Here is a 24,172-nt window from a genome sequence, read left to right on the forward strand (position 1 = left end):
TCGGTTTGACATAAAGAGACCAAACTTGGTATTATTACATCATTATTGTATTCTAAGTCAAAGCGGCGTAGTCGAGCGCGCTGTCTTACGACGGCTCTTGTTAAGCCACAGTATTTTTTTCAATAAAAAGGGGCATAACTCTACAATTGTTAATGCATGTGTTATGGACCTCTGGCATCATGTACCAAGTTTCAGTTCAATATTTTTAACAGATTTTGAGCTATAGCCAATGTAAAAGAGTTTTTCAACAACGTAAATGATGACATAAATAACCAAGGCTTTGACAATATCCAGACTTTGTTTTCAGAAAACAGAGGAACTCAAAAGTCTTCATTTTCATTAATAATAATATTTATTGCAGAAACAGGATATAATGGATACAATATCAGAATACACGTGTAAAATCATGGAACATACCTTTTAAGTAATCAATAGTATCAGTTTCTTAAATGAGTAAAGAACAACCAATTAAACAGATTAGTAGCTCTTGAAACAGTTGAAGAACGATAAAACAGAAAATAGCATGCTTTTCTTACAAAATTAATTCCCCAATTTAGTTGTGTTGCCTGTCCAAAGAGCCAATTACTTTCTATTATTAGTCAACAATCAGTAGGGGTTATCTACTGACCATGACCAATGCACATACCAAGTTTGAAGACCATAAATTGTTTAAAATTTAATAATTGAAAAGAAAGTTTGATGCTGATTATGTGGACGATGATGCTGGACAAACTTATATCTTTGCATATATAAATTATAAAACAATTATTGATAATGACATTAAAACCATGGCTAACATTAAAAGTTGTGACACCTCAAATATACAACCCTTAACAAATTAATCACAGATTTTTAATAAAAACCCTTTCTATGCCTTCACATTTCAAGAATTAAACCCCTAGCAATTTTTCATTTAAAAGCACACCTTCGTATTTCCTGTACATCCTTAGCCAAACCCGTACATTCCATACATTATAGTTCAATGCTTTTTGATAATATATCACATTAAGCACAACGCCTACTGCTGCTGCCCAAGCCACATTTTGATGATATTCTTCTCCTGTGTACGGGCTGCTACAACCGTGGGTGGGTCAAGAGGATTGGAAGCGCGAAGATCCAGGTGATGTGCCCCATCTTTAATGATAATGGGGACAAGGGACGCACCTGGGCTCTCTAAAACTCCGCCGGATGACCAGGGGTCCAGTAGGCCATTGCTAGAAAGGGTGTTAATTATAAAAATGATATACATAGTTGATCAAGGAATAAAGCACTAGCACTGGATCAAGAGGGCATACCCGGCACAACCCCCCTCCCCCCTAAAATTGTCTACTTTTTATTTAGGTATAGGAGAAAAAAGAAATAAAATATTCCCAAAATGCATTATTTAGAATTAGTTAAATTTTTCTTGAGGGAGTAACTCTAACTCTCATGTCAACACTTAAAATCAAATAAATTTTCGTTTGAGGGAGGGGGGCATGTGAAAAGTTTATGCCCCCTAAGTTATGCCCCCTCTAACATCAAATCTTGGATCCACTCCTGTTAGTGTTATCAATTTACAGTACAGTTACAAAACTTGCTGTTGTCAATTTAAACAAGGAGAAGTTATTGACAAACAATTGGTAAATAATTGTGTTTTATCTTTATATGCTAATTAACTTAAGCTCAACTGTGATGATGGCTATTCACACTTGAGTTGTTTTTTTATATATAAACCATGACAGTACTAATTGACACCTCTTTCACCGCAAGCTACTCCCACCTATTTATGATTTTAAGACGAAGCTGTCGGGTAATAAAAGGATGTGATTGACCTGACGGCTAAAGGGCTGACTGAAACCATTTAAGTAAGGGATTTAGGGGCCACTAAGATAAATGCCTCCAATAAGGTGAAGCATCCTGCCAAGACGCAAAACTGGCAATACTAACAACAAATAAAGTTACAACCAGAAGCAACCAGTTAACTTTTATAATCAGTTTAAAAAAATAAAAAAAGATCCCTGTAATATTAATAGTGTTTTATTTGGCAGATACACGAAGGCACATTGAAATTTCCTTCTCCATGCCTTATTTTTTATTTTACAAATTAATGTCAATGTCGAAAATATGTAGCCACTTACCTAAAAATAATATTGGTAACACTCTGTATTTGTTTTCCCCAGTACTGTGTACTTATCCAATCGGGACGAGGCCGAGTCTTCCAGCGCTTATAGCATTGCTCGCTGAAATCTGTAAAGTTCCAGGGAGATGGTTCGAACATGTCCATCTGTCCATTTGTACACATTGGCATCACCATCTCTGTACAGCTCTGAGAAATAATCATTCACTTAGTTTAGAATTTAAGGTCTATAAAGTCTAGGTACTGTGGTGATGTAACCTCAATAAACCAGTAAAACACTCGTGTGGACAGTCTAATATTTGCTTATCTTATAAAAAATGACCAGTTATATATTTGTTATTAAACACAAATCAAATAAAAAAACAACAACATGAAATAAATGTGATAAACTGGGCAAGCCAAAACTTTAGACATTGTGCACCAATAGTCATAATAATCAATGATAATTGATAATAATCAATGCCTTTTGAAACTTTCTTCATTTCTACCGATTTCATTCTATCACTGGGCAAACATATTAACATCATCAAAACTGGTCTTTTGCAAGACTGTATTATGACACTTGATGCTTGTTGTAATCCCAACCAAAGTCCCCTTAACACTTGCATTGACCTGTAGAGATGTGTTTAGATTACAGGGTGCCACAAGCGAATCCAGGGTGGAGGGCATACCCGGCTCACTCCCCCCTAAAATAGTCCAAGTTAACTTTTTATTTCAATATAGGAGAAAAAATGCCGAAAATGCTCGTTTTAGGACTAGAAATTGTTAAAATTTTATAGGGGAAGTACCCCCCCCCCCCCCCCCGCCAACACTTTAAACCAAATAAATTTAGGTTCAGAGGGAGGGGCACAGGTCAATAGGTTACATCCCTAAGTAACAACTCCTCTAACATCGAATCCTGAATCCAACTTTGCGTGCCACCTCTGAAGTTGAAAGCATGGAACCGCTCCTGGGTTCCACCTCTGTAGGTTTAGTTGAAAGCATGATGCTAACATGAGACATAGTATATATAAAAATATTGGACAATCAAGGTATACCTGGTAATCCCTAAAGACCTGATGTGGCTAAGGCACAGTGTGCCGCCATTGATTTGTATTTGAAGTTGTAAGCATGATTTTAACATGAAACTTGGTATACATAGAAATATTGGACAGTCAGCGTTTACCTGATAGTCCCATCCAAGGTCACCTAGACTTGCTGTGGCTTAGGCACAGTGTGTTGCCAGTGTAGTTGTTGCAAGCATATATATAATGGTGTATATAGAAATATTGGAAAGTCTGCGTTTACCTGATAGTCCCATCCAAGGTCACCTAGACTTGCTGTGGCTTGTTGAGACGTGTTAAGGCATGGTGTGTTGCCAGTGTAGTTGAAATAGATGTTCGCTGCCTCAAACAGAAACTCTAGCAGCTGGTCACCCTCCGTTGGAATAGACAGCTTATCGCAGACTTTCTGCAGGTAATATATATATATATATATATAAAATTTGTAATATAAAAAGAGGGACATTTCTCAGATGAGTATTCTAAACCATTATATATATCATCTGAGAAATAAGCCCCTCTATGTGACCATTCCTGACTATGAATTATTGTGACATGATTTGAACTTAATTGGAATGTTGTTTTAATCTATTACTTTTGATCCAAGCAAAAACTGTTTTGAAGTTCATTTCTAATACTAAGGTCCATTTACAAACAAATGGGCCCTATCCTTTGGCAAACTACTTCATCTACTTGGTGTATGGTTTCTATTAATTTGAAAGAGGACCATGCAAGCATCAAATTGTTTCTTCAACAGTCTCGAATGATATTTTTGAAGTTTATTTCCTTATATCTGTAAAAACATCTGTCTATATTGAAGAAATAAACTATGGGTCATATTCAATAATCAACTTAGATCTTACTTAAGTTTAAATGTAAAATTTGAGTGTTTTGATTGGACCGTAATACTAGACTAAGCTGGCCAATAGATTGAATGGATTCACTGAAGCGTATCTAAAGATAAGGATTATATTGAATACTGTCCCTGGAGTCCTGTTCTCAGAACACTTTCTTGCCAACGAACTGTCCGCGAGTCTTGCTCATTCTTTAAAAAATACCAAACTTACAACAGTTAAAGATTTTTAGACATGCGTGCTATCCAATTTCTAAATTACAACAAGTTAAGACCAAAGAAATAAAACCATATCCAATAGTCAGAGCTGTGGGACCACTCTAGATGTCAATCTAGGGCCCACAGCATTTGGGGTTCAAAATTACTCATTTGGCGAATATCCCACAAAATGGTGGGAATAAAAATCCCCCTTTGGCATCAAAAATATGTTTCAGTCACATTTGAGGATGTGACCGGGTCAAGCCATAATGCAGCCACTATAGGGCGCGGGCTGACCTTTATAAACTCAAAAACAACTGTCCCTGGAAAGGGGCATAATTTAAATGTTACTTGGTAGAAGAGCTCTAGCTAAGGCTATGAAGAAAATATGGCCTACTTTTATGGTTTTAGACATGCATAGCTTAAGTTTATTTCCTTATATTAGTTCGACAAGCAAGCAAGGTCCAATGTTCTGTACAGGTACATAGCATACTGCATTATTAATTTAAAGTTGGTTATCAATACAATACACTGGCTGTTAGCCTTTTAGGAATGTGGCAATCTTTATAAGATACCATTTTGATGTTTTTTAATCACTATAATGTAACATATAATTTCAATTGTAGATACCGAAATCTGCACATGCCTTTCCATGTTAGTTTATATGCCAACACAGTCATGCATGTCAATTTACTAACTTTTTATCTACAACTTCAATTTTAAAAGATTTTTAGTTGCTGATGCGTTTAAAAGATACATAAGTGACAGTGGACCACTTGGTTGATGACCATGGCTCTGTCTATGCCACTTTTGGTTCTGATTTTGTTCATTTATCTTCCACATGGATATTTGTTCCAACAAAATGCACAGGGGACTGATGTTGACGACAAGTTTGGTTCTCTTGCAGAGAAGTTTGAATCTTTGCATCAACATGTGCTCAATTTAGAAGATAGAGTTAAAGAACAGGAAAGAAAAATTCAAGATCATGAACAGAAAATCGCAGAGCTGGAAAATGAACTAAATGACTACAAAAAATACTTTGACCAAGCCAGCCAGGAGGAAAAACAAGACAAACCTAAGATAAGTGGAAGCAAAAGAACATTTCTTAGCAAGATGTTTGGGCAGAAACGTGTTTTTTCCAAAACCCTAAAAACAAAACCAGAACTGATGACACTTAATGGACATGTGAGCAATCCAAATATAAATTCAAGGATAAGAAGGAATGTTGAGGGAGAATTTGCATTTTCCGCTTATTTAACTCATATAATCGACCACATGGCACCTGGGCATGTCATTAAGTGTGACAAAACCCTTCTAAATGATGGGAACGCTTATAATCCTATAACAGGGGTTTTCACTGTGCCAGTAGATGGAGTTTATTTGCTGACATTTCATATAGACAGTTACACTGAAACGCATGTCACGCTTGTTGTCGATGGAGGGAACACAGCAGATTCTGTTTCTGAGCCACATGTTTACAGAAATGGGTTTGAGATAATGAGTGGTAATACAGCGCTCATTAGACTGAGAGAAAGGCAAAGCGTATGGTTAGAGGAATATTCGAATGCAGACGGGACTGTCACTTCTGGTGAAGCCTACCGGTTCACAACCTTCTCTGGGGTATTTATGTATGCATAACTTCAACAGTATATATGTTGGTTGACACTTTTTGAACATTTTAGTTCAAGTGTGCAAGAAATAAAATAAAAAAACATACTTTGCTTAGTCTTTTTTTAAATGAAATGTGAGTTGTTTGAATTTGGGTTTTCACGGTGGTAACCATGTCACCATTTAGCTGCCACATGATAAAAAATATCATAATGCTCTACATTCATGTACTTTTTTATGCTATAACTGAATTTTTTCTGCAATTTCAATTTCATAGAGTAAAATAATAACAAAATAAGTGCTTTCAGATGCATTCCGAGAAAACAAATTTTTGGTTCAAAAACATGAGCTAGTCACATTAAGGCATCACATTTATGTTCCTAACACATGTGCCAATCTTTTTTAAAGCCCTCCATGCACAAGACACAGCCCAGACATTCCCAACTACTGTATATACACAAATGCAGCATTCCATAATAATAATCCTGTAAGTATGACCTTGACCTTTAAGGAAGGGAGGTGGGTGTTGCAAGCGACACATCATCTTTATTTAATGAATACATGGTTTAAGTAATTTAAGTAATTTTAAAATTCCTGCTGTGTATAACATAGTTACAGCCTGGATATGACCAACTATACTGTATATGCATATATGCAGCAAGTTACAGTCCAGACATGGTAACCATTCCAAAATGATAAAGGTGTAAGTATTTCCTTGAAATAAGAAGTAGGGACGTGGATCTTGCACATGATATGTCATCTTTGTGTACCAAACAAATGTGTCAAGACATTATAAAATCCCTCCCTGCATGACCAGCATGTAAAGGTTACTGCCCGTACAGAGAAAAACCAGACCCACTTTTGGGCTACAATTGCCTGGTGCAGAATTGTTGCAGATGTGGAACTGAATGGTTCTGAACTTCAGGTCAGTGTAAACATATATCTTTTCCATAAACACATCAGGTGAGATCAAACTAAATGGTCCAGCCTGTCAATGCTTTTCTTATTTATAACTTCCTCTTTCAGACATCAACAGAGATTACAAAAGAGATCAAGATAGTGGAAGAAGCAAGATTTCTTCTCATAATTTGTCTTCCACATGGATATTTGTTCCAACAAAATGCTTATGGGACTAAAATTGACAACAAGTATTCTTGCAGAGAAGTTTGATTTCTTAAGCATGTGTCCATAACAGAAAAGGAAGGAATAATTTTAGCACATGAACTGAAAATTGAAAGGCTGGAAAATGAAATAAATGATTACATTAACTACTTAAGACAGCAAGCCAAGAAAATAAAACAAGACAATCCAGAGATAAGTAAAAGACCATTTCTTAGCAAGATGTTTGGGCAGAAAAGTGTCTTTTCTCAAAGTTTTCAAACCAATTAAGGACCAAAAATGCTCGATTGACATTTTGACAATAAAATACAAATATCAACCAAAGAAAAATTGAGAGTGAGATTGCATTTCTGCCTATTAAGGTCAATTGGTTGTTTACTAGGCACATGGGTATGTCATTAAATGTGACAAAACACTTCTGAACGATGGCAACGCTTATCAGTATAACAAGTGTATTCACTGTTTCAGTAGATGGAATTTATTTGCTGACAATTCATATAGTAAGTTAAACTGAGACGCATGTAAAGATTTGTAGTCTGCCTGTAAAGTTTTGTTGTCAATGGAGGAAACACAGCTGATTCTGTTTTTGAGCCACGTTTTAACAAAAACAGGTTTGAGATAATGAATGCTTATAAAGCACTCATTTAACTGAGAGCAAGGCAACAGCAAGGCTTGAAAAGAATTTTAACTCAGATGGGTCATTTCTGATGATGGCTTTCAATTTTCAACTGTGTATTGATGTATGCATAGTTTCAACATGGCGTTTACCTCTAATGCTTTTTTTAATTCATATTGAAATTATTGTTAACAGTTTACATTGGAACACTAAATAAAAAGAAGGTTGATTATTATTTTTAAAATGAGCAGATTAAGTGTGGTGGGGTATTATGTATTGCAATCAGAAACATACATTTGTTCATCTATTTGTCATCTATTTTCGATGCCTGCACGGTTATCCAATACTATTTTGCCGCCATCTGAAAGTGTTAAATGCTAAAAAGAGAAAATGTAAAAAAAAAGAAAAAAAAGAAGTTTTTTTACCTTGAAAAATTGCAAAATAGGTCATTTACATCCAATTTTAGTTGAAATAAACAGGAAAATTTGAAGCTGTACTTACTTGATGTATAATCATGATTTGGTCATTTTACACACTAGTTATTAGCAAGCAATACTCCTCCAATTGATACCAAAATTACATGGGGTCACCAGGCATCAAAAATTTAAAAATGTGGTTTAATATTTGCATCTAAGCATTGGCTTATTTGTGGGTCAGTAATCATTCCTCATTTTGATTGTTTGAATTGTTAGGTCCTTTGCTTTTCATCCTGACCAAAAATGATCCATGATTAAACATGAAACATTATCATAATATATTTGAAGACAAAAAATTGAGATCAAAAAGGTAAACTTAAAGAGGTGTTTATATGATAAATAAATACTTGAACTAGTGACCATTTTTTTTTAAACTCAAATGATCCATATTTGAACATGTTTGATCATACATACATGTTACCCTGTAAACTTGAGTAAAACCTGTCTTGCAATTTACCAACCACTGAAACTGTTAATACCTTGACAGGCCATCCGGGTAGATTTTCCAGAAAGTTTGCTGGGTACGGATAGTTGACCATGGCAAGGTCTGTCCATGCCTCCACTAGCCAGGCCTTGAATAACGTCACATCTGTCGTTGATGTCAGCGGCCCACACAGTCGGAATGTTTTGGTCAGGAAATCTCGGCCAGCATCTATTTGAGGGAAAAAGAGTATAACTAAAGGTGTTCTAGATCTGCATGTATTATTTATAATTATGTTATGTTATTAATAATGTGATGCAGACCGATAGGTCAAAGCACTAAAGCGAGTTTAAATAGAACATTTTATCATGACTAAAATACATTATAATCATTATATCATTCATTTTATATATAACATACTTTACACCAAAATCAGAATTCAAAATGTTATTCACAGATGATCAATTAATTAATAATTGATTTAGGAAAGTTTCGTGTGAATATCTTTTAATTATATTTGCATTTTACAACTGTTAAACTAATTTTGCAAACCGACAGCACTGAATTCTAATTAAACAGTTTTCCTTACACGGCAGAACATTTAACCTGAAAATGAACACTTTAATATAATGCATTTATTGCTACAGCTATGCACACTATCAGCAAATAATTGGGCCAATATTCACAAACGTCTTCAGCCAGAGTTTGATTCTTACCACACAAATGTGCATACAGTCAAATCTCGTTATGTCGAACACTTTTACCTCGATGTTCTGGTTATGTCAAACTGTTTTCAAATGTGTTGGGTTTAGTTAAACACTTGTTGTATTTCGGTTATATCGAATTTTCGTTATCTCGAAGTATTTCTCCAGGTCCCAATGCCTTCGACATTTGACTGTATTTAAATTTACCATTTTCCAGTACTCTAACAAAAGTTATTGGCCAGATACCAATTTTCTAGTTTTAAGCTTCAACAACCTTGACAACCCCTCATAAGCAATCCAAAGATAGTTATTCACATAAGCCACCTACGAACCAAGTTTCGTCACTATCCATCAATCCTAACTTAAGTTATTGGTCGGAAACTAAATTTCTATTTTAAGTAACAGTGACCTTGACCCCAACCCCCTCAAAAAGCAACCCAAAGCTAGCTATTCTGCATTCACAAAAGCAATTGTTGTTCTTGTTTCTAATGTGACAAAATTGACTTCATATTTGCGAAAAATAAAAAAGTATGTATGGAATTCCTTCATATACACAAAAAGATGTTTGAAGCTAAAAACAACCAATATATTGTGTGATTGCAATAAAATTCATTTAGGAAAATTGGTGCTTTTGGATGATGTAATATTTCTTTGGCAAAGTTTTTTTCCGGCAAAATACATACAGAGAATTGAAAAATTAATCATTTTGACTAAAAAGTTAAAGTGACACTCTTATTCAAAATCAATACATATACATGTATAACAAACAAATTTTGAGTGATAAACCTTTAACTACTTATGAAATAATTCATTGATGGAAAATATTAATTACAACAAGATAACAAGATTGTAACTGTGTATTTAATAGCTGAAAACGCAAAAATATTAAATGATTGGTGAGTGCTAAAAGATTTACTGGGATTAGCTATCCTCTCATACGGTAGAAAACCTGTGTTTTCTGCACCTTTCAAATTAAACTCGTTATTTCATAAAAACATTGTTTTCGACATTCATTCATCCTTTTCGGTATATTAAAACTTTTGTATTAATTGTGGTAAATCCTATTTGGGAGTAAGAGTGCATCTTTAAATACACATTTGTTATGCCATCCCATTAAGGGCAGGGCACTTTTTTGGGCCATACCTGATGTTACCATATACCAGCACTTAATTGGATAAAACTTTGATGATGGGTTGACTAATAAGGCTTGTTTGCATATTGAAATGGTATTATTTGGTAAGTAGTAGTTATTGAATAAATATGGACCAATGAATATATACAATTTGTTTATCCAAACCAAAGATTTAACCAGTTTTTATACAATTGGCTGGTGTACATGAAATATACAAAGATTTGATATCTAACAACATCCATGTCTTGATAAAATGCATCATTTCAAAATACAGAACATCTCATGACCAAAGGATTTTAAAAGTCACAATTTTGTCCTGAATTCAATTTTTATCTACATTTGTATAATTACATAACATACTAATTATTATACATGTAAGCTCTTAAAGTGTTTCATTGACAGTCACAAATTAAATGAACCAGTAGGAACATGATTGTCAACATTTAGGACATTGTAATGACTTAACCACATTGCTGAACTATCACATGAGTAAACATCTTCATACTTCAACAAAAGTGACAAAACTTTACAAGATATGTCTGTTGAAAATATGATTTTTTTTCAAAGATTGTTTATTTTAAGGCCTTCAATCTAAAGTGATAAGGGCAAGGTTGGGCCAATTTTTTAATTACTCACATTGTCCATGTCCGGTGAGGATTGGTCAAAATCTCCTCTCTTTAAGCAATTCAAGGGTCATAACTCTAATGTGAGTGGGGTGACATGTCTGGTTATCCAACTTGGCCGTGATATTCTGCCCATACTAATAGTGTCAAAGTTTTGTGATGATTTTCAGAAACCTCTCCAGTCATAGACTGAACTTTATGTTTTTTGTAATAGGACCATTAAAGGGCCATTACTTTGTAATGACATGGGCGACAAGGCTGGTTATTGAATTTCGTTGAGACATTCTGTCCACCGCCGTATTGTTCAAGTTTAGTGATGATCGGATAAAAGTATCTGGAGTAAAAGCAGTGACAACATCCAAAGAGGATGCCGCCCGCCCACCGCAGGATAATTCATGACACATCCTGCCTACAACAGGCGTATAAAAGAATCAAAAGTTTGTCTGCTAAACTGAACATTACTAACTAAATATGGAGTTTATGTGGTAGTAAGCTAGAAGCCAGAAGGACTCTAAGACAGACAGTAAAGTGCAAAAAAAATTGTATCGATAGATTACTCAATACAGCATCAAATCCCTACCGGTACTGCCTCGCTCTGTAATGGCGGCCCACGACTTCCGAATGTTGTCCACACATGTTGGGGAGGCCTGGTTAAAGGCATTTGTTAGTACCTTGTTGAACGCCTCACACGGTGTTAGGCTTGGAAACTGCCAGATAGGGGCGGAGCCAGCCAGAGCCCTAAAGTATAATTGGTCGACAATTATCAGTTTATTGATTTAAAGAAGGCTTTTTGTGGAACAACAGTTGTCCGCATACATGTACATAGTTTACTAAATATTTCATCTTGCAGCATAAGAATCCTAAAATTCACAACTGTGTAGAGCTGGCTAGGAATGTTTGTAGTAGACTAGGATCACATAAATGGTTACCGGTAACTAAATAACAATGTCATTTAAAAACAGAACGGAACAGAAAATCTATTTTGACTTTAGTTTAAACTTTATTTAATTTTACAACGATTGTGAAATAAGTTATAACAACTTATATTAATCACTCTCGTTGGCACGATGTTGCGCGAGAGTGTGATCTTGTGTTGTGGGGGAAACCGGAGAACCCGGAGAAAACCCACTTGTCCGGCTTGGTGACCACTAACCAAACTCACATGCGCCCAGGCCGGGAATCGAACCCGGGTCGCCTTGGTGAGAAGCGAGTGCGCTTACCACTGCGCTACCCTGACAACCATTTTGACTTTAAAAAGTTCATCAACACATCACACAAATACACAAATTCAATAAAAACATGCATAATTACATTATATAATGTGTTTTAAAAGATTTTTATAGTACAAATCTTTTTAGAAAATACACATATCAAGCGTGTACAATGGTTAATATGTAAGTTAAAAAGTTAAACAAATATATATGTAAGTTAGAAAGTTCAATAAATTATTTCACACAGCCAATTTTAAATGAAAAGTCATAGAATGAGACTATGAAAAAGAAAACACGCATTCATTAATAATCAGTAACGATTGAAAATTGGAGAAAAAACCATAATTGCTTATCAGAAATAATCTGACAGGCCATTTTGATTATTCCTTGCTACATAATGGAAACTGTTTCAAGTGAAATTAGAGGAGCTGTGTTACAACAGTCATCTAAAAGAACTATGAAAATGACTTTCCAGAATTTGGAACTCCAGGACTCCATCACAGCCTATTGAGTCACCAAAAAGAAAGCTTATTATTACTTTGTTTTGAAAAAGTATATTTATAAAAAAAGCAATCATTAGATTCTTATGCAAGAGAATTTTTGTTAATGTCAGCAATAATAAATATATACAAGAGCCGTCGTAAGACATTTTTGATGCTGCCCTCCCACCACCCAAAAAATGACGCAAGTCATTCAAATAAATTGATTTCCCATTATGAAAATGTTGTAAAGAATATACATACAAATATGCCTTTCAAAAGAAATTAAAAAAAAAAAATAATAATAATAATAATAAAAAAAAATCAATGACCATATAGTATGGCCCTCCTTGTTTTCCCTTGGTAATAAACTGGTAAAGAATGTAAAAATGTGCCTGTCAAAATAAATAAAAAAATAAATAAAAAAAACATATTCAATGGACATAATTTGTATTTAGGGTTAAAATGGAGTTATGTTTCTTGTTGTAAGATGGTCGTGATTAATTTTAAATTTTATTAAGTGCATTGAATGAAAGGTATAGAAGTTTTTTTATTAAAATCCCAACTTGCCCTTAACTTTTACTTGCCTAAAACGTTAACCTTATTCAATCAGGGGCCATAACTTGTATTAAGGATATGGAGTTATGTAACCTCATTGAGTGATGGTCCTGAACAATTGTGTGAAGTATTAAGTCAATTGAACAAAGGGTATAGAAGTTATTTATAAATATCCCAACCTGCCCTAAAACTTTAACCTGAGTTTCATAGTCAATCAGGGGCCATAATCTGTGTAAAGAATAATATGGAGTTATCTAACCTCATCATGTGATGGCCCTGAACAACTGTGTGAAGTATTAACTCAATTGAATGAAAGGTATTGGACTTATAAGTGAAAATCCCAACTTGCCCTAAGACTTTAACTGGACGCTGAAGCTCGGACGAGTAGTATAGCCCACCTATTCTTTGAATAGTCGAGCTAATAAATCAATCATCACTAACTTTGGAGGCAAACGGTCAATTTAAAAAAAACAACCTAATGATTAGAATCTTGGTAAATCTCTTACAAGCTAACACATTTTTGACAACACTTTTGACAATACTTGAATTTCTGCTTCCACTTACCCTACAATGACGTTGGGATACCTAATCCTCATCCACGCAGATAGCATCCCACCATACGAGCCGCCAAATGCAACCACTGAGCTATTAGTGGCGCCCGGCAGTGTTGCCTTCAGATGGCTTATCAGTACAGCAAAGTCAGCCAGAGCCTGCTCCGAAGTGAGGTAGTTCATTTTTGTTGGAGACTGAAGAAGGACATACCATTTTTAAAAATGGTTTCTAAGTTCTATGTAAGTGTACCATGTTTTGAAATTATATTAATATATAAGTATTGTCAGAACATTGTTTTTAATCATAAAAAAGTATGTATTAGTATTAAATGAATATTTATCATCCCTAACAAATAATGCCATCTATTTTTTCTCATGGATAAACAGACAGTAATCAAACAATAGCATGCTAAAATCATGGTTACTTATATAACATAAATCTAAATAAAACATTCATATTTTAAGCTCTTATATGATTGTATCACCTTATATGCTTCTGGCCCATATGGAATAGATTCTCCATAATACCTGTGCTCAGCAAACACCAGCAAAGCTTTGAATTCTGCTGCTATGTCCCACATAAAACCCTGCAATATGAAAAATAATGATTTGAATATCCACGGATGAGCGAATCACCGCAATTTTTAAACATAGCAAATGCTTGGGTTCAGTATGCTTAGAGGTTGAAAATTACTGGTAGTCCAAAATCATAATTGTTATTCTCCTCAAACCCTTTAAAATGTATTTGCATGTCCAATGCGCAATGGACAACAAAAAGGCGATGCCAACAGCAAAAATTTAAACTTTAAATAGAAGGTTTTTTTCTGAACATTGTCTGTTCAAAATTTATGTTTATGAATAGATATGTTTCAAAAAATGAAGTGTACAATATAAAACAGTTTATAGGTCCATGATATAATGTACATAAAAAGATAATTTATGTTGTTAACTGTAATTGTGATTTATTGCACTGATGCAGACCGTATTATTACAGAACCAGGCGATGTCCCCCTCATTTCCTGTGTAGAAAAAGATTGGGCCTCCATCTTTGTTCCAGAACTGCTCTGCAATCAGGTAGCGTTGCTTGTAGGTGTCTGGATTTGAGAACCCAAAATGATCCACCTGAAAGAAATGTCATGTTTTGGTCAATCTCACGACAATAATAAATTGTGACAGGAGATAATCATGTTTATGATGTTATATGCCAATTATACCTTTAAATATGGAGCAAAAGGAGTGAAGGAGTATTTCGATAAATTTTTGACAGACCTGATGAGGCATCCACAATGGAATTAGACTGCCTTATTCTTTTTTGCCCGATTTAATAAAATGTGTTACAATTTATAAAAGTCCAACAAGCTCTTATTTAGTATTGATAAAAATAATTATAACGTAATAATGTCAGTTTTATTTTTCATGTCAACTAAAACACAGACATTTTTCACACTCTGTGTACATAATTTGTTGAATTCTATAATTTTTTGGGGCATATAGAACAATGAGATAAACAACACACCTGAAGACATTTAAAGCAACTGTGCACCAGATGATCAATTTGCAAGAAAAAAAGAAAATTGTCGAAAAACTGACATAAACTTGTTATTAATGTGTAACAATGCATTAAAACTTACTAACTGAAGTACCACATAGTTTACAATTTATTTAAGTTTAGCAGTTATTACTGGGTATGTCTACCTAGTAGAGTTCATTCTTTACGCTTGATTGGGTAGTCGATGTTAATAATGTTATTACCAAGTTAGGTATATAGCTTAAATATACCACTCGTTTGGAGTAAGCCTTTGTAGCACAGTGGATACAACACTGGACTGCAATTTTGGCGACACGGGTTTGAACCCCATCTCCGACTTTTTTTTTCCATTTTGGTACTTATTTTACAATTATGATAGCAAATCGTAACACATTCCATTAAATAATTGTCCTAAGATTCGTTACAGAAAAAACTTTTTTTGTTGCCAATCTGGTGTACAGTCCCTTTAATGCCTATAAGTATATCATCATTCAAACTTGACAGTTCAGAAAGATACCGAGATACAAAATGTAAAATGAGCCAAGTGCCTGCAGAGTGAGAGAATGTAAAATAACTTACTGGCTGAACGAAAAAATCTGTTCTGTAGTCATAACCAGAAAGTATGACTTGATCTTTAATGCCAATACGCCGACTGTAAGTCAAAGAAATAAGCAAAATAGCTGTAAAGCATTGAATAGGTATGAACTTCATTTTGTAAACAAAATCACATGACTGTCATGTGATAAAATTTGATCATGGTCAATTGACGTTTACATAATCAAGCGTCTGGCTGGACTGGTTTTAATATTTATCAAAAAGATTTACTTTTTACAAACAAAATATAATAACCAGTCGAAGACACGTTTACTTCCGGGATAATAACAGACATGAACACGGCTTTAGCAAGATTGAATACAATCTTTGCCTTCACGCTTAGCGTGATGGCAGGATTGACCTTTCTTTGTTTTCTTTCAACCTTTTTCAACGAACACAAGGCCGACGTCTCAATTAATACCGCAAAAGTTATTGTGTAAGTTGATTTTAAATCACCCGGCTTGCAGTGTTGTCAGTTTTTTTTATATTTTATTTTCTTTATAATGACTGTCAATTAAGTCAGCATGCCTGAATATATCTCAGGAAGACTGCAGTTATGGTGTTCGGAACTATGCCTGGGGATCTAACAGTTCATAGATGAACACCAAACACTGTATCTGTTTAACACCAAAATTAGTAAAGCCGTTTCATATTATAGTAAACCTGGGAGGAAAAGTTTGCCTGGTGCATAGTCTAAATAATAGACATGTTCTACGGGATTCTTCCAATCCCTAATGTCACAGACCTATAAACCATGGTTTATAGGTCTGTGCTAACGTCTAAACGGGTTTGTGCAAGAACTGGGTTGGTTTGAAAAATATTGAAATTGAATTAAGTGAAGTATTTTATGTTTGAAATGGATGATAAAGGTTTATATTTATATTTTACCATGTAAGTACAAAGCTATTTTGCACAAAACAAATGATCTACCTTTCCAATGAAAGAAACATGACTATGCCACCTCCGACTAGCTTCGTGATAGACCTCGTAAATACAATTGTAACAACTCAGCCATGACCGAAGTGCTCGGATTGTTGTATAACTATGAACTGCAGCCTTGCGTTATGTTTTGACAGAATGAAATGAAGAAAACCCCATCAATCTGAATGTATATTTATTTTTTGTGTACGGAACTAATATAAAATAACATTATCTAGTAATATTTCTTGTTTTTATGATATTTTATGGACGCAATATGCTCGGAAACCCACTTTTGGTACAAAAAAATTTGTACATTAAGGATTTGCCATATCAAAAATCATAAAAAAAATCTGTCAACGTACAATTGTTTGGACTAGCCTGGTGCAGGGCTCAAAACTTTGACCACCAGAGCACTAGAAAGGTGCTCTTACCCACTGAGCCTACTTGGCGGCTAATTCTTATCCACACACACACTTCACTTCCCCATTCACCTTTGAGGGCAATCCAGGCAGTCTTGTCTATTATTTCTGACACCATTTAAGTTAACCTGGATGGAATAGTGTGCCCGGTGCAGGTCTCGAACCCATGACCATCCAAACTATAGCAAGGCGTTCTACCCTCTAAGCTAACCGCAAGGCAGGTTCTTACTCGCACACACTACACTATTGACCTGTCAACCCTAAGAAGTGCCTCCAAATAAAATTGTTTCATCAATGATCATAATTAATTAACTATATGATAATGCATATTACGTAGAACTTAGTTTATGTTTGTAGCTAACTTAAATATAACTATTCTTTGCTCTTACATTTCAGAAAGAATGTTCCTGACTACAGTGCTGGCCGAGAGAAAAATGACCTTGGATTTATTGTGTTTGACCTTCAGACAGATATCCTTTATTGAAATAACTGTTTTAATAAAAGTATTGATAAATTAGAGAAGATCAAAATTTGCCTTACAGTCAAACTACACCAAAATCCTTGTATTAATATCCCGAAAAAAATAGTATTCTCTTTATGAGATTCAACATATATCTTACTTCTTAAGCATACATGATATTATGTTTTATAAGGAACAATTGACAAGCCCTGTTTGGCAAGTGACCCTGCAAATCTACTCGCCCTGCACAAAATTTACTCGCCCTATATTTTTTTACAGACAAATATTTTATCAGCCTTATTATTGTAACAGTACTTTTTAACTGCAAGATTGAATTAAGATGGAAACCAGTCCGTCTATTACCTGTTGTTATCGCTTACAAACTATTAAAAACATTCTTATGATTCATTTAATATTCATTTCATAATTCAATTAATAATTTGATTTCTTCGGTTCCCTGAGGATTCATCTTCAACTGTCCACAACATATAATCAATTAAGCATACTGAGTTCATGCATTCGATAAATTTTATACTTGCCCATCATGACATCATATTACAGGTTTCAGTTTAACTGTTCTTTGTTCTTACATCTATGTTTTTCACAATAATTTGGTTTTCGGAAATAAAATGGATTTACATGTCTTTTAATCTGGAGAATCTGACCCCTGGCGGACAAGTTTGGATTGAATTTTTACTGGTTCGACCTCGATATTCAAGCGCAAGTGCAAGCAGGCGAGTGGATTTATTGATGCCTGATTGAATAATGAGCTGCACTATTGTTCCCTTCAAATAAATTTATAATAGTCAAAGTGGGTATTACAAATCAATTATAGAAAAACCTCCATTTTCCTGTAAAAAAAAATCTGCAAAATTAGCTAAGTTTAATTGTAACTTCTCAACTAGTGTGGTCTGATTTTTTTAAACTTTGGAAAATAATATACTAAAGCACTATGTTGTTCATATTACATACCCCCAACACTTAAGGAAAACATGAAAGCTCTGATTAATAACAGTTATTGAAACTTAAGCCAATAAAGTAAAAGCTTGTTTTTTAACAAACCTGTTTTCCTTAACAATTCAATTGAAAAATAACTTTGATTCTCCTGGAATATTTTTATCTAAAATAACATTCATTGTAACTACATTGTGTGGTTGGAACTTTCTGAAACTTAACGAAAAAAATATTCTAAGGCACAATTATGTTGTTCATAATTTATGCTCACAACACTCGAGGAAAATATGAAAGCTCTAACAGTTATTAAAACTAAAACAGTGAAAGCTGGGTGTTTTTTTTAAACAAACCTGTTTTCCTTAACAGCTTTGTACATTTGACCAGAATCTTCAACTGGAATGTGAAGCAGTTGTTTCTCTACCTATTTGCAGAATATGAGACGGAAGATCATGTAAGTAGACCTAGTTGACTGTAGCTTTTTGCTTGGATCCTTTTCACTGCTGATTTAACTAAATCCATTAATCTACTACATACATGTAGTAATACGTCCCTTTGTAGTTAAAAATGTAAACAAACATCTTTTCTTACATATATTTTTCTATTAAAGCAAATTTGGCCAGAAATGTCTGAAGCCTAATACTATAGATAGCATGCAGGTATTTTTAAAAATATAAATTGCAGAGAATTGAAGTGCATGCTATACACAGTATAATATGTTATACTACGTGTCATATATCATGCAAGTCCTGCAACCAGTTTTGCTGTTATAACATTCAGATATAAATGATAGCTGGGGAAAAAGGTTAGATAAATCATAATGTTGCCTGATAGATTAAAAGACAAGTTTTACAGCTTGATTTTTAAGGTCATTATAAATAAGTCTTCATTTGAATGCAAGCTCTAAAATTTTTCTTCAAATATTTCTTTTTTTCTTAATTTACCAGAAGCTGAACCAAGTTGTAGTTTGGGATAAGATCATTCGCAGGGGAGAGAACTCAATACTGGACTATAGGAAAGCCAACACCAAGTACTACTTCTGGGATTTTGGTAATGGTTTGAGGTAAGGATTGTTTAGTTTAAGATTATACGTCCTATGTAGTGAGAGATAAAATAATTTGTAGAGTAGAGAAGTTACTCTCGGACTTCAGGGGTCCGTTCATCAATAATTATAGGAGCAATTTCATACTACTAGAGACTTTTCAAAAGTAGTATAGCACTGTTTTATATCTTTATTAGGTATTGAATTGATCCTATGATTCTTTATGAAGCGGACCCCATCAAACTAAACACAAAATATTTATTCTAGAAAAACCGGTCCAGTACCTAAATTTGGCAGGTACCTAAATCCGGGCCACTCCTTCTGGAGTACTTATGTAACCTTATATCATCTTTTAACGATACCATCTGAAAGAGTGTAACACAACTGAATAAACATCTTTTAATATCCTTGTTGTTTGATTGCTATTAAGCATGAAGACTGTTTTTACATGTTGCCAAAGATATAGTTAAATGTCACAAGGGGAACTGACATACTGTATAATGAATGCACAAATTTTGTTAGATAAAAAGTTGGTCAATATTGTGTTAGAATCATGTTGCCTGTTGGCCTTTTATGAGAAGTTTGTACCCTTATTTTGCTTTCCAATAATATTCTAAAAGTGGCTGATATTTGAGTCCAAGGAAAAAGGCCTTAACTTACCTGGGTACTTTTCATATATGTATTTTTTTTATTTTCAAATGATTTTTTGTTTTTTGAGTGAATGACATGAGTATTTAGTAATGATGATTGTCGATGCTGACCTTGTTTAAAAGATGTTGAAGAAAAATGTAAAAAAATGCCTGATTTAGGTATTTGACCAGTTCGGTAATGATTTGAAGTAAGAACAGTTAGGTTTTTAATAAGGTATACTTCCAGATTAATTTGACTCAACAGGGCATATACATATATGTATACTTATTGTTAAAATAGTTGGGTGTTGCAATAAACTGGTTTACATTGTCCAAACACATTTAATGCTCTTTGCCATTATTATTAAGTCATTGTTATAAAAAGAGAAACTTGTACCTTGATAATAACTGCCTCACTGGACACAGATCAAACTCGTGTACAACCAGGCTGGAAATTGAACCAGGATAGTCATGGGTAGACATAAAAGGCTTTTAACACTGCAGTGCTTTCAAAACCGCATTTGATGATCTGGGTAAATGACATAAATAGCTAAAATTCTATGCCCTTTTCACTAAACAATACCAATCTTGCGTGGTTTCAAAGTACAATTGTAGATCAAAATCTGTGACCATGATTACAAACAGTCTCAAGACTGAGTCTAGATTCAGACCAAGAAAAGCACTTTAATTTATCAAAGAAAATCATATTTTTCCATTTGTTTTACAAAAATAAAGGTAGGTAATGAGCCATGTAAAATTGTAAGAAAATTCATCTTATTTTATCATCAATTCTCAACTTGAAGATTTGCTGTTTTGCCACTTGAGTCTGAACTCAGACTGTTTGTAATCTTGGCCCCTGGGCTGAGGCTCTTGTATTCTGCCACTATTTTTTCAAGACTCTGAAATTGCTATCATGCATGAATTAGATCACAAAAGAACTGCTATTATATGTTGATGGAATTGACATCAGCATGTTTTTGGTATATTTTATTATCAATGTTATATTTTTAATAGTACGAAACTTGTGACACCATGTATTTATTCCCCTACTTATGGGGAAGGCATATCATATGGATTTGCCTAGTTTAATGACTAAATGGGTTATTTTTTTACTTCCAGGGGAAACAAGAATGTGACTCTAAGCTTGTCATGGAACGTTATTCCTAATGCCGGAACTCTGCCAAAGATCATGGGGACAGGACAGCACAAGATTGAATTTCCCGCAGAATATAGCCCCAATAGATTTCAATGATCACAGAAGTTAAAGATGTTTGTCTAGGGTTTTCAAATTATAAGTATATTAAATTGAAATCAAAAGCGAAAATGAAGAGCTGATATTGCAAAACTGTCTTAATTCATTTTGAACGTTAATGCAGTTTTGTGCATTTGACTCTCCTAAAATGAATGTTCAGGGTTTAGAATTATAATTGATTGTATCTTGGTGTTGGGTTTTGATTTTTATAAGTGACAAATGAATGTCACTTTAAAGCCATCCTGTGGTCTTGTGAAGAAATGGGAGTCTTTCAAATAAAGAAAGTCCGAGAGCGAAGACTAGTCTACAGTAATTTATCCGAACATGAATCATGAAAAAAAATGATTTAATGTTTGTGCAATTTCTGTTTTCTATTTTTTTGTCCATAAATTATTCAGCCAATGGAATAAAACTTTGATAAGTTGTCCATGGGTTATCTTTAGTCTAGTTTGCCCATTTAAATTATATGATTGGATAGTGGTCATTAATAGGTTAATATTGACCAATCAATGAACCTTTTGGCTGCCATAATTTTAACCAAATTGAGAAACTAACCAGTTTTATACAATTGGCTGCTGCTATTTATTTAGACAGTCATTAACATTTAGACTATTGCCATTTTAAAAAGTGCATTTAAACATGAGATGTTTCATTTTACTCTGCAAGTTATTTGTAAGATAACTCAAACACATTATAGATATATTAAATCGAATGTTACCTCGGTATTTCATTGACAGCTGAATTTAGGTGTATTTGTTGTAAAGGATGTTGAATTATTTGATATGCGTTGTGTGTGTTAATGATTTATTATATTGAATAAATTGTAACATAAGTTCCATCTTTATGTTAACTGTATGTAATCATAAACAATCATAACTTTGTCTTCTGTTGTTGTTTTCATGAGTTCATTCAGTGCTCTTAATAATTACATTTGTGTTTTTTTTATTTGAAGCAAAAAACAAGTGCAAAAGATCTGTTACTTTTTAGGAATCTAATGCATAAGTGTGTGAATTCTATATGATTTTAAAGTGTATACCCTGTTTTGTTTTGGTATCATTTTAAAGGCCTTTGTGTGCACAAAAAAACAAACTATTAAAACATTTACCAATATGGTATAACAAACAAGTGTTTTTGGCCTTTAAATATTGCACAATACTTCATTTTTGTCCGATTTCAGTAAAGGGCAAATATGCAAACTGGAATCGATAATATATAATGTTCTATCAGTCATTTAATTCACATAAAAGTTGTCAGCAAGCAAATATCTTTTAACTGGTACCAAAATCATGGGGTCTTACACATATCAAAATTTAACATATTCATTTTAATTAAAATTATTAGCTTGTTTGTTTTTCAATCAGATTACTTAATAAATTATTTTCATAGAATAAATGGGTTTTGTGAGAGCTTCAGTTTTATGCAGTGCATATAAACTGTTGGTGGAAATGAATGATTTATTGTATTTTTACCAAGTCATCCTGTACATGCTTCAACACATATGAATTTAAATCCTATGTATATATGTATGCTGTAAGTAAATATGAGTGAATGTTACTTTTCTTTGTGTAAAGACATTTGAATTTTTCTATGAACACTATTCTTCGTTTCTGTTTTGTAATGTACTGTGGATTGCTTTAATTTTGTGTGGGGATCAATGATTAGATAGTGGCTACACACTTTTTTAAATTCACAAATTGTTCCAAAAAGGACATAAATCAAGAAAAGATGTCATTAAATATGAACAATTTACAGTATATTTAGAACTGAGTACTTGTGTAAGCATGAAAATGATAAATCATCATTCAGAAATTCATCTATACTTTGTGTTATTGGATGAAATTTTATGATTAAAATATTTCAAGTGATAAACTGTTGTTGTATATTCATGTATATATGAGAAAAATATTTACCATGTTATAATACGATTAGACAATAACAGTCTAATTTATTAGCTGAGAAGTTATTGCTCAGTTGGTTATAAACACAAGTTTGTTCTTGAAAGCAAGCCTATGTACTTTTAAAAAATCTAGGATGTGTTACAGTGGAAACCTCTTGGACAAGCCCAGCGTACAAACACCACTGCCTGACCTAACGTGCATCAAAATATCTTTATCATTAAATATTGGGGTCACAGCCTTCGAACCGTCAGCAAACAGGAGCTCACTGATTTTAAGAGAACCCCACTACAAACTTGTCAAAGAGACTTAATTTTGGTGCAATATTCATTAATTTTGATGTTGGAAGAAATCATATATGGAACATTACTCAAGAATGGGAGTTTATAATCAAAGTTTGTGCTTATCACCCTTTGTACACAGGAGAGTGGATACAATGTAACTATAGGGTGGGATTTAGCAACAACTAGCAGATTGAAGGGGGGTACATTCAGCCCACGCCTCCCTTCAATTGTCCTGGTTTTTGTTTTAATTAATGTAAAAATTATCAGAGAGAAAAAGTTATATGCCCAAAACCTTCTGCCAACATTTTGTACCATATCAATTTGGTAAGAAGCTAGGGCGCATGTTAAAAGGTTTGCCCCTTGGTTTACGCCCCCTCTTACATCTGCCTCTGGTAACTTGCTTTGTGAATTGAATTTTAAATATTTCATTTAGCATGAGGCATTAATTTACCGTGTAAGGTTTCAAGCGAAGGATCGAGAGTCCTAACAACA

General features: G+C 33.9%; 3 protein-coding genes across 3 annotated transcripts; 2 read left to right on the top strand and 1 right to left on the bottom strand.

Annotated features, from left to right (window-relative positions):
- Positions 1–341: 341 nt before the first annotated feature.
- On the bottom strand, positions 342–15,952 carry LOC128226464 (lysosomal Pro-X carboxypeptidase-like). Its single transcript, XM_052936351.1, has 9 exons — positions 15,813–15,952; positions 14,687–14,827; positions 14,191–14,292; positions 13,719–13,900; positions 11,487–11,644; positions 8,506–8,678; positions 3,404–3,565; positions 2,118–2,305; positions 342–1,214 (listed from the first exon to the last, which is right to left on the bottom strand). The coding sequence occupies exons 1-9, from the start codon at positions 15,942–15,944 to the stop codon at positions 1,019–1,021; spliced, it is 1,434 nt and encodes a 477-aa protein (XP_052792311.1). The 5' UTR covers positions 15,945–15,952; the 3' UTR covers positions 342–1,018.
- LOC128226466 (uncharacterized) lies at positions 4,976–6,213 on the top strand. Its single transcript, XM_052936352.1, has one exon. The coding sequence runs from the start codon at positions 4,991–4,993 to the stop codon at positions 5,843–5,845; it is 855 nt and encodes a 284-aa protein (XP_052792312.1). The 5' UTR covers positions 4,976–4,990; the 3' UTR covers positions 5,846–6,213.
- A 126-nt stretch (positions 15,953–16,078) lies between the features above and the next one.
- Positions 16,079–23,370, top strand: LOC128226292 (signal peptidase complex subunit 3-like). The gene is made up of 5 exons (XM_052936172.1): positions 16,079–16,263; positions 17,564–17,637; positions 18,956–19,032; positions 19,526–19,641; positions 21,369–23,370. Exons 1-5 carry the CDS (start codon positions 16,121–16,123, stop codon positions 21,499–21,501), a joined length of 543 nt encoding a protein of 180 aa, XP_052792132.1. The 5' UTR covers positions 16,079–16,120; the 3' UTR covers positions 21,502–23,370.
- Positions 23,371–24,172: the final 802 nt, after the last annotated feature.

This window comes from Mya arenaria, chromosome 3 (assembly GCF_026914265.1).
Source record: "Mya arenaria isolate MELC-2E11 chromosome 3, ASM2691426v1".
Lineage (NCBI taxonomy): Eukaryota > Metazoa > Mollusca > Bivalvia > Myida > Myidae > Mya > Mya arenaria.

Bases quoted from the DNA above. Each gene is read 5' to 3' on its own strand.
- LOC128226464 (XM_052936351.1), bottom strand. From the start codon at position 15,944: ATGAAGTTCATACCTATTCAATGCTTTACAGCTATTTTGCTTATTTCT. The intron at 14,293-14,686 runs GTCTGCATCAGT...TTCATATTGCAG, and splicing joins CCTGGTTCTGTAATAATACG to GGTTTTATGTGGGACATAGC. The intron at 1,215-2,117 runs GTAAGTGGCTAC...CACCCTTTCTAG, and splicing joins GTTACCAATATTATTTTTAG to CAATGGCCTACTGGACCCCT.
- LOC128226466 (XM_052936352.1), top strand. From the start codon at position 4,991: ATGACCATGGCTCTGTCTATGCCACTTTTGGTTCTGATTTTGTTCATT.
- LOC128226292 (XM_052936172.1), top strand. From the start codon at position 16,121: ATGAACACGGCTTTAGCAAGATTGAATACAATCTTTGCCTTCACGCTT. The intron at 16,264-17,563 runs GTAAGTTGATTT...CTTACATTTCAG, and splicing joins AATACCGCAAAAGTTATTGT to AAAGAATGTTCCTGACTACA. The intron at 19,033-19,525 runs GTAAGTAGACCT...TTAATTTACCAG, and splicing joins AATATGAGACGGAAGATCAT to AAGCTGAACCAAGTTGTAGT.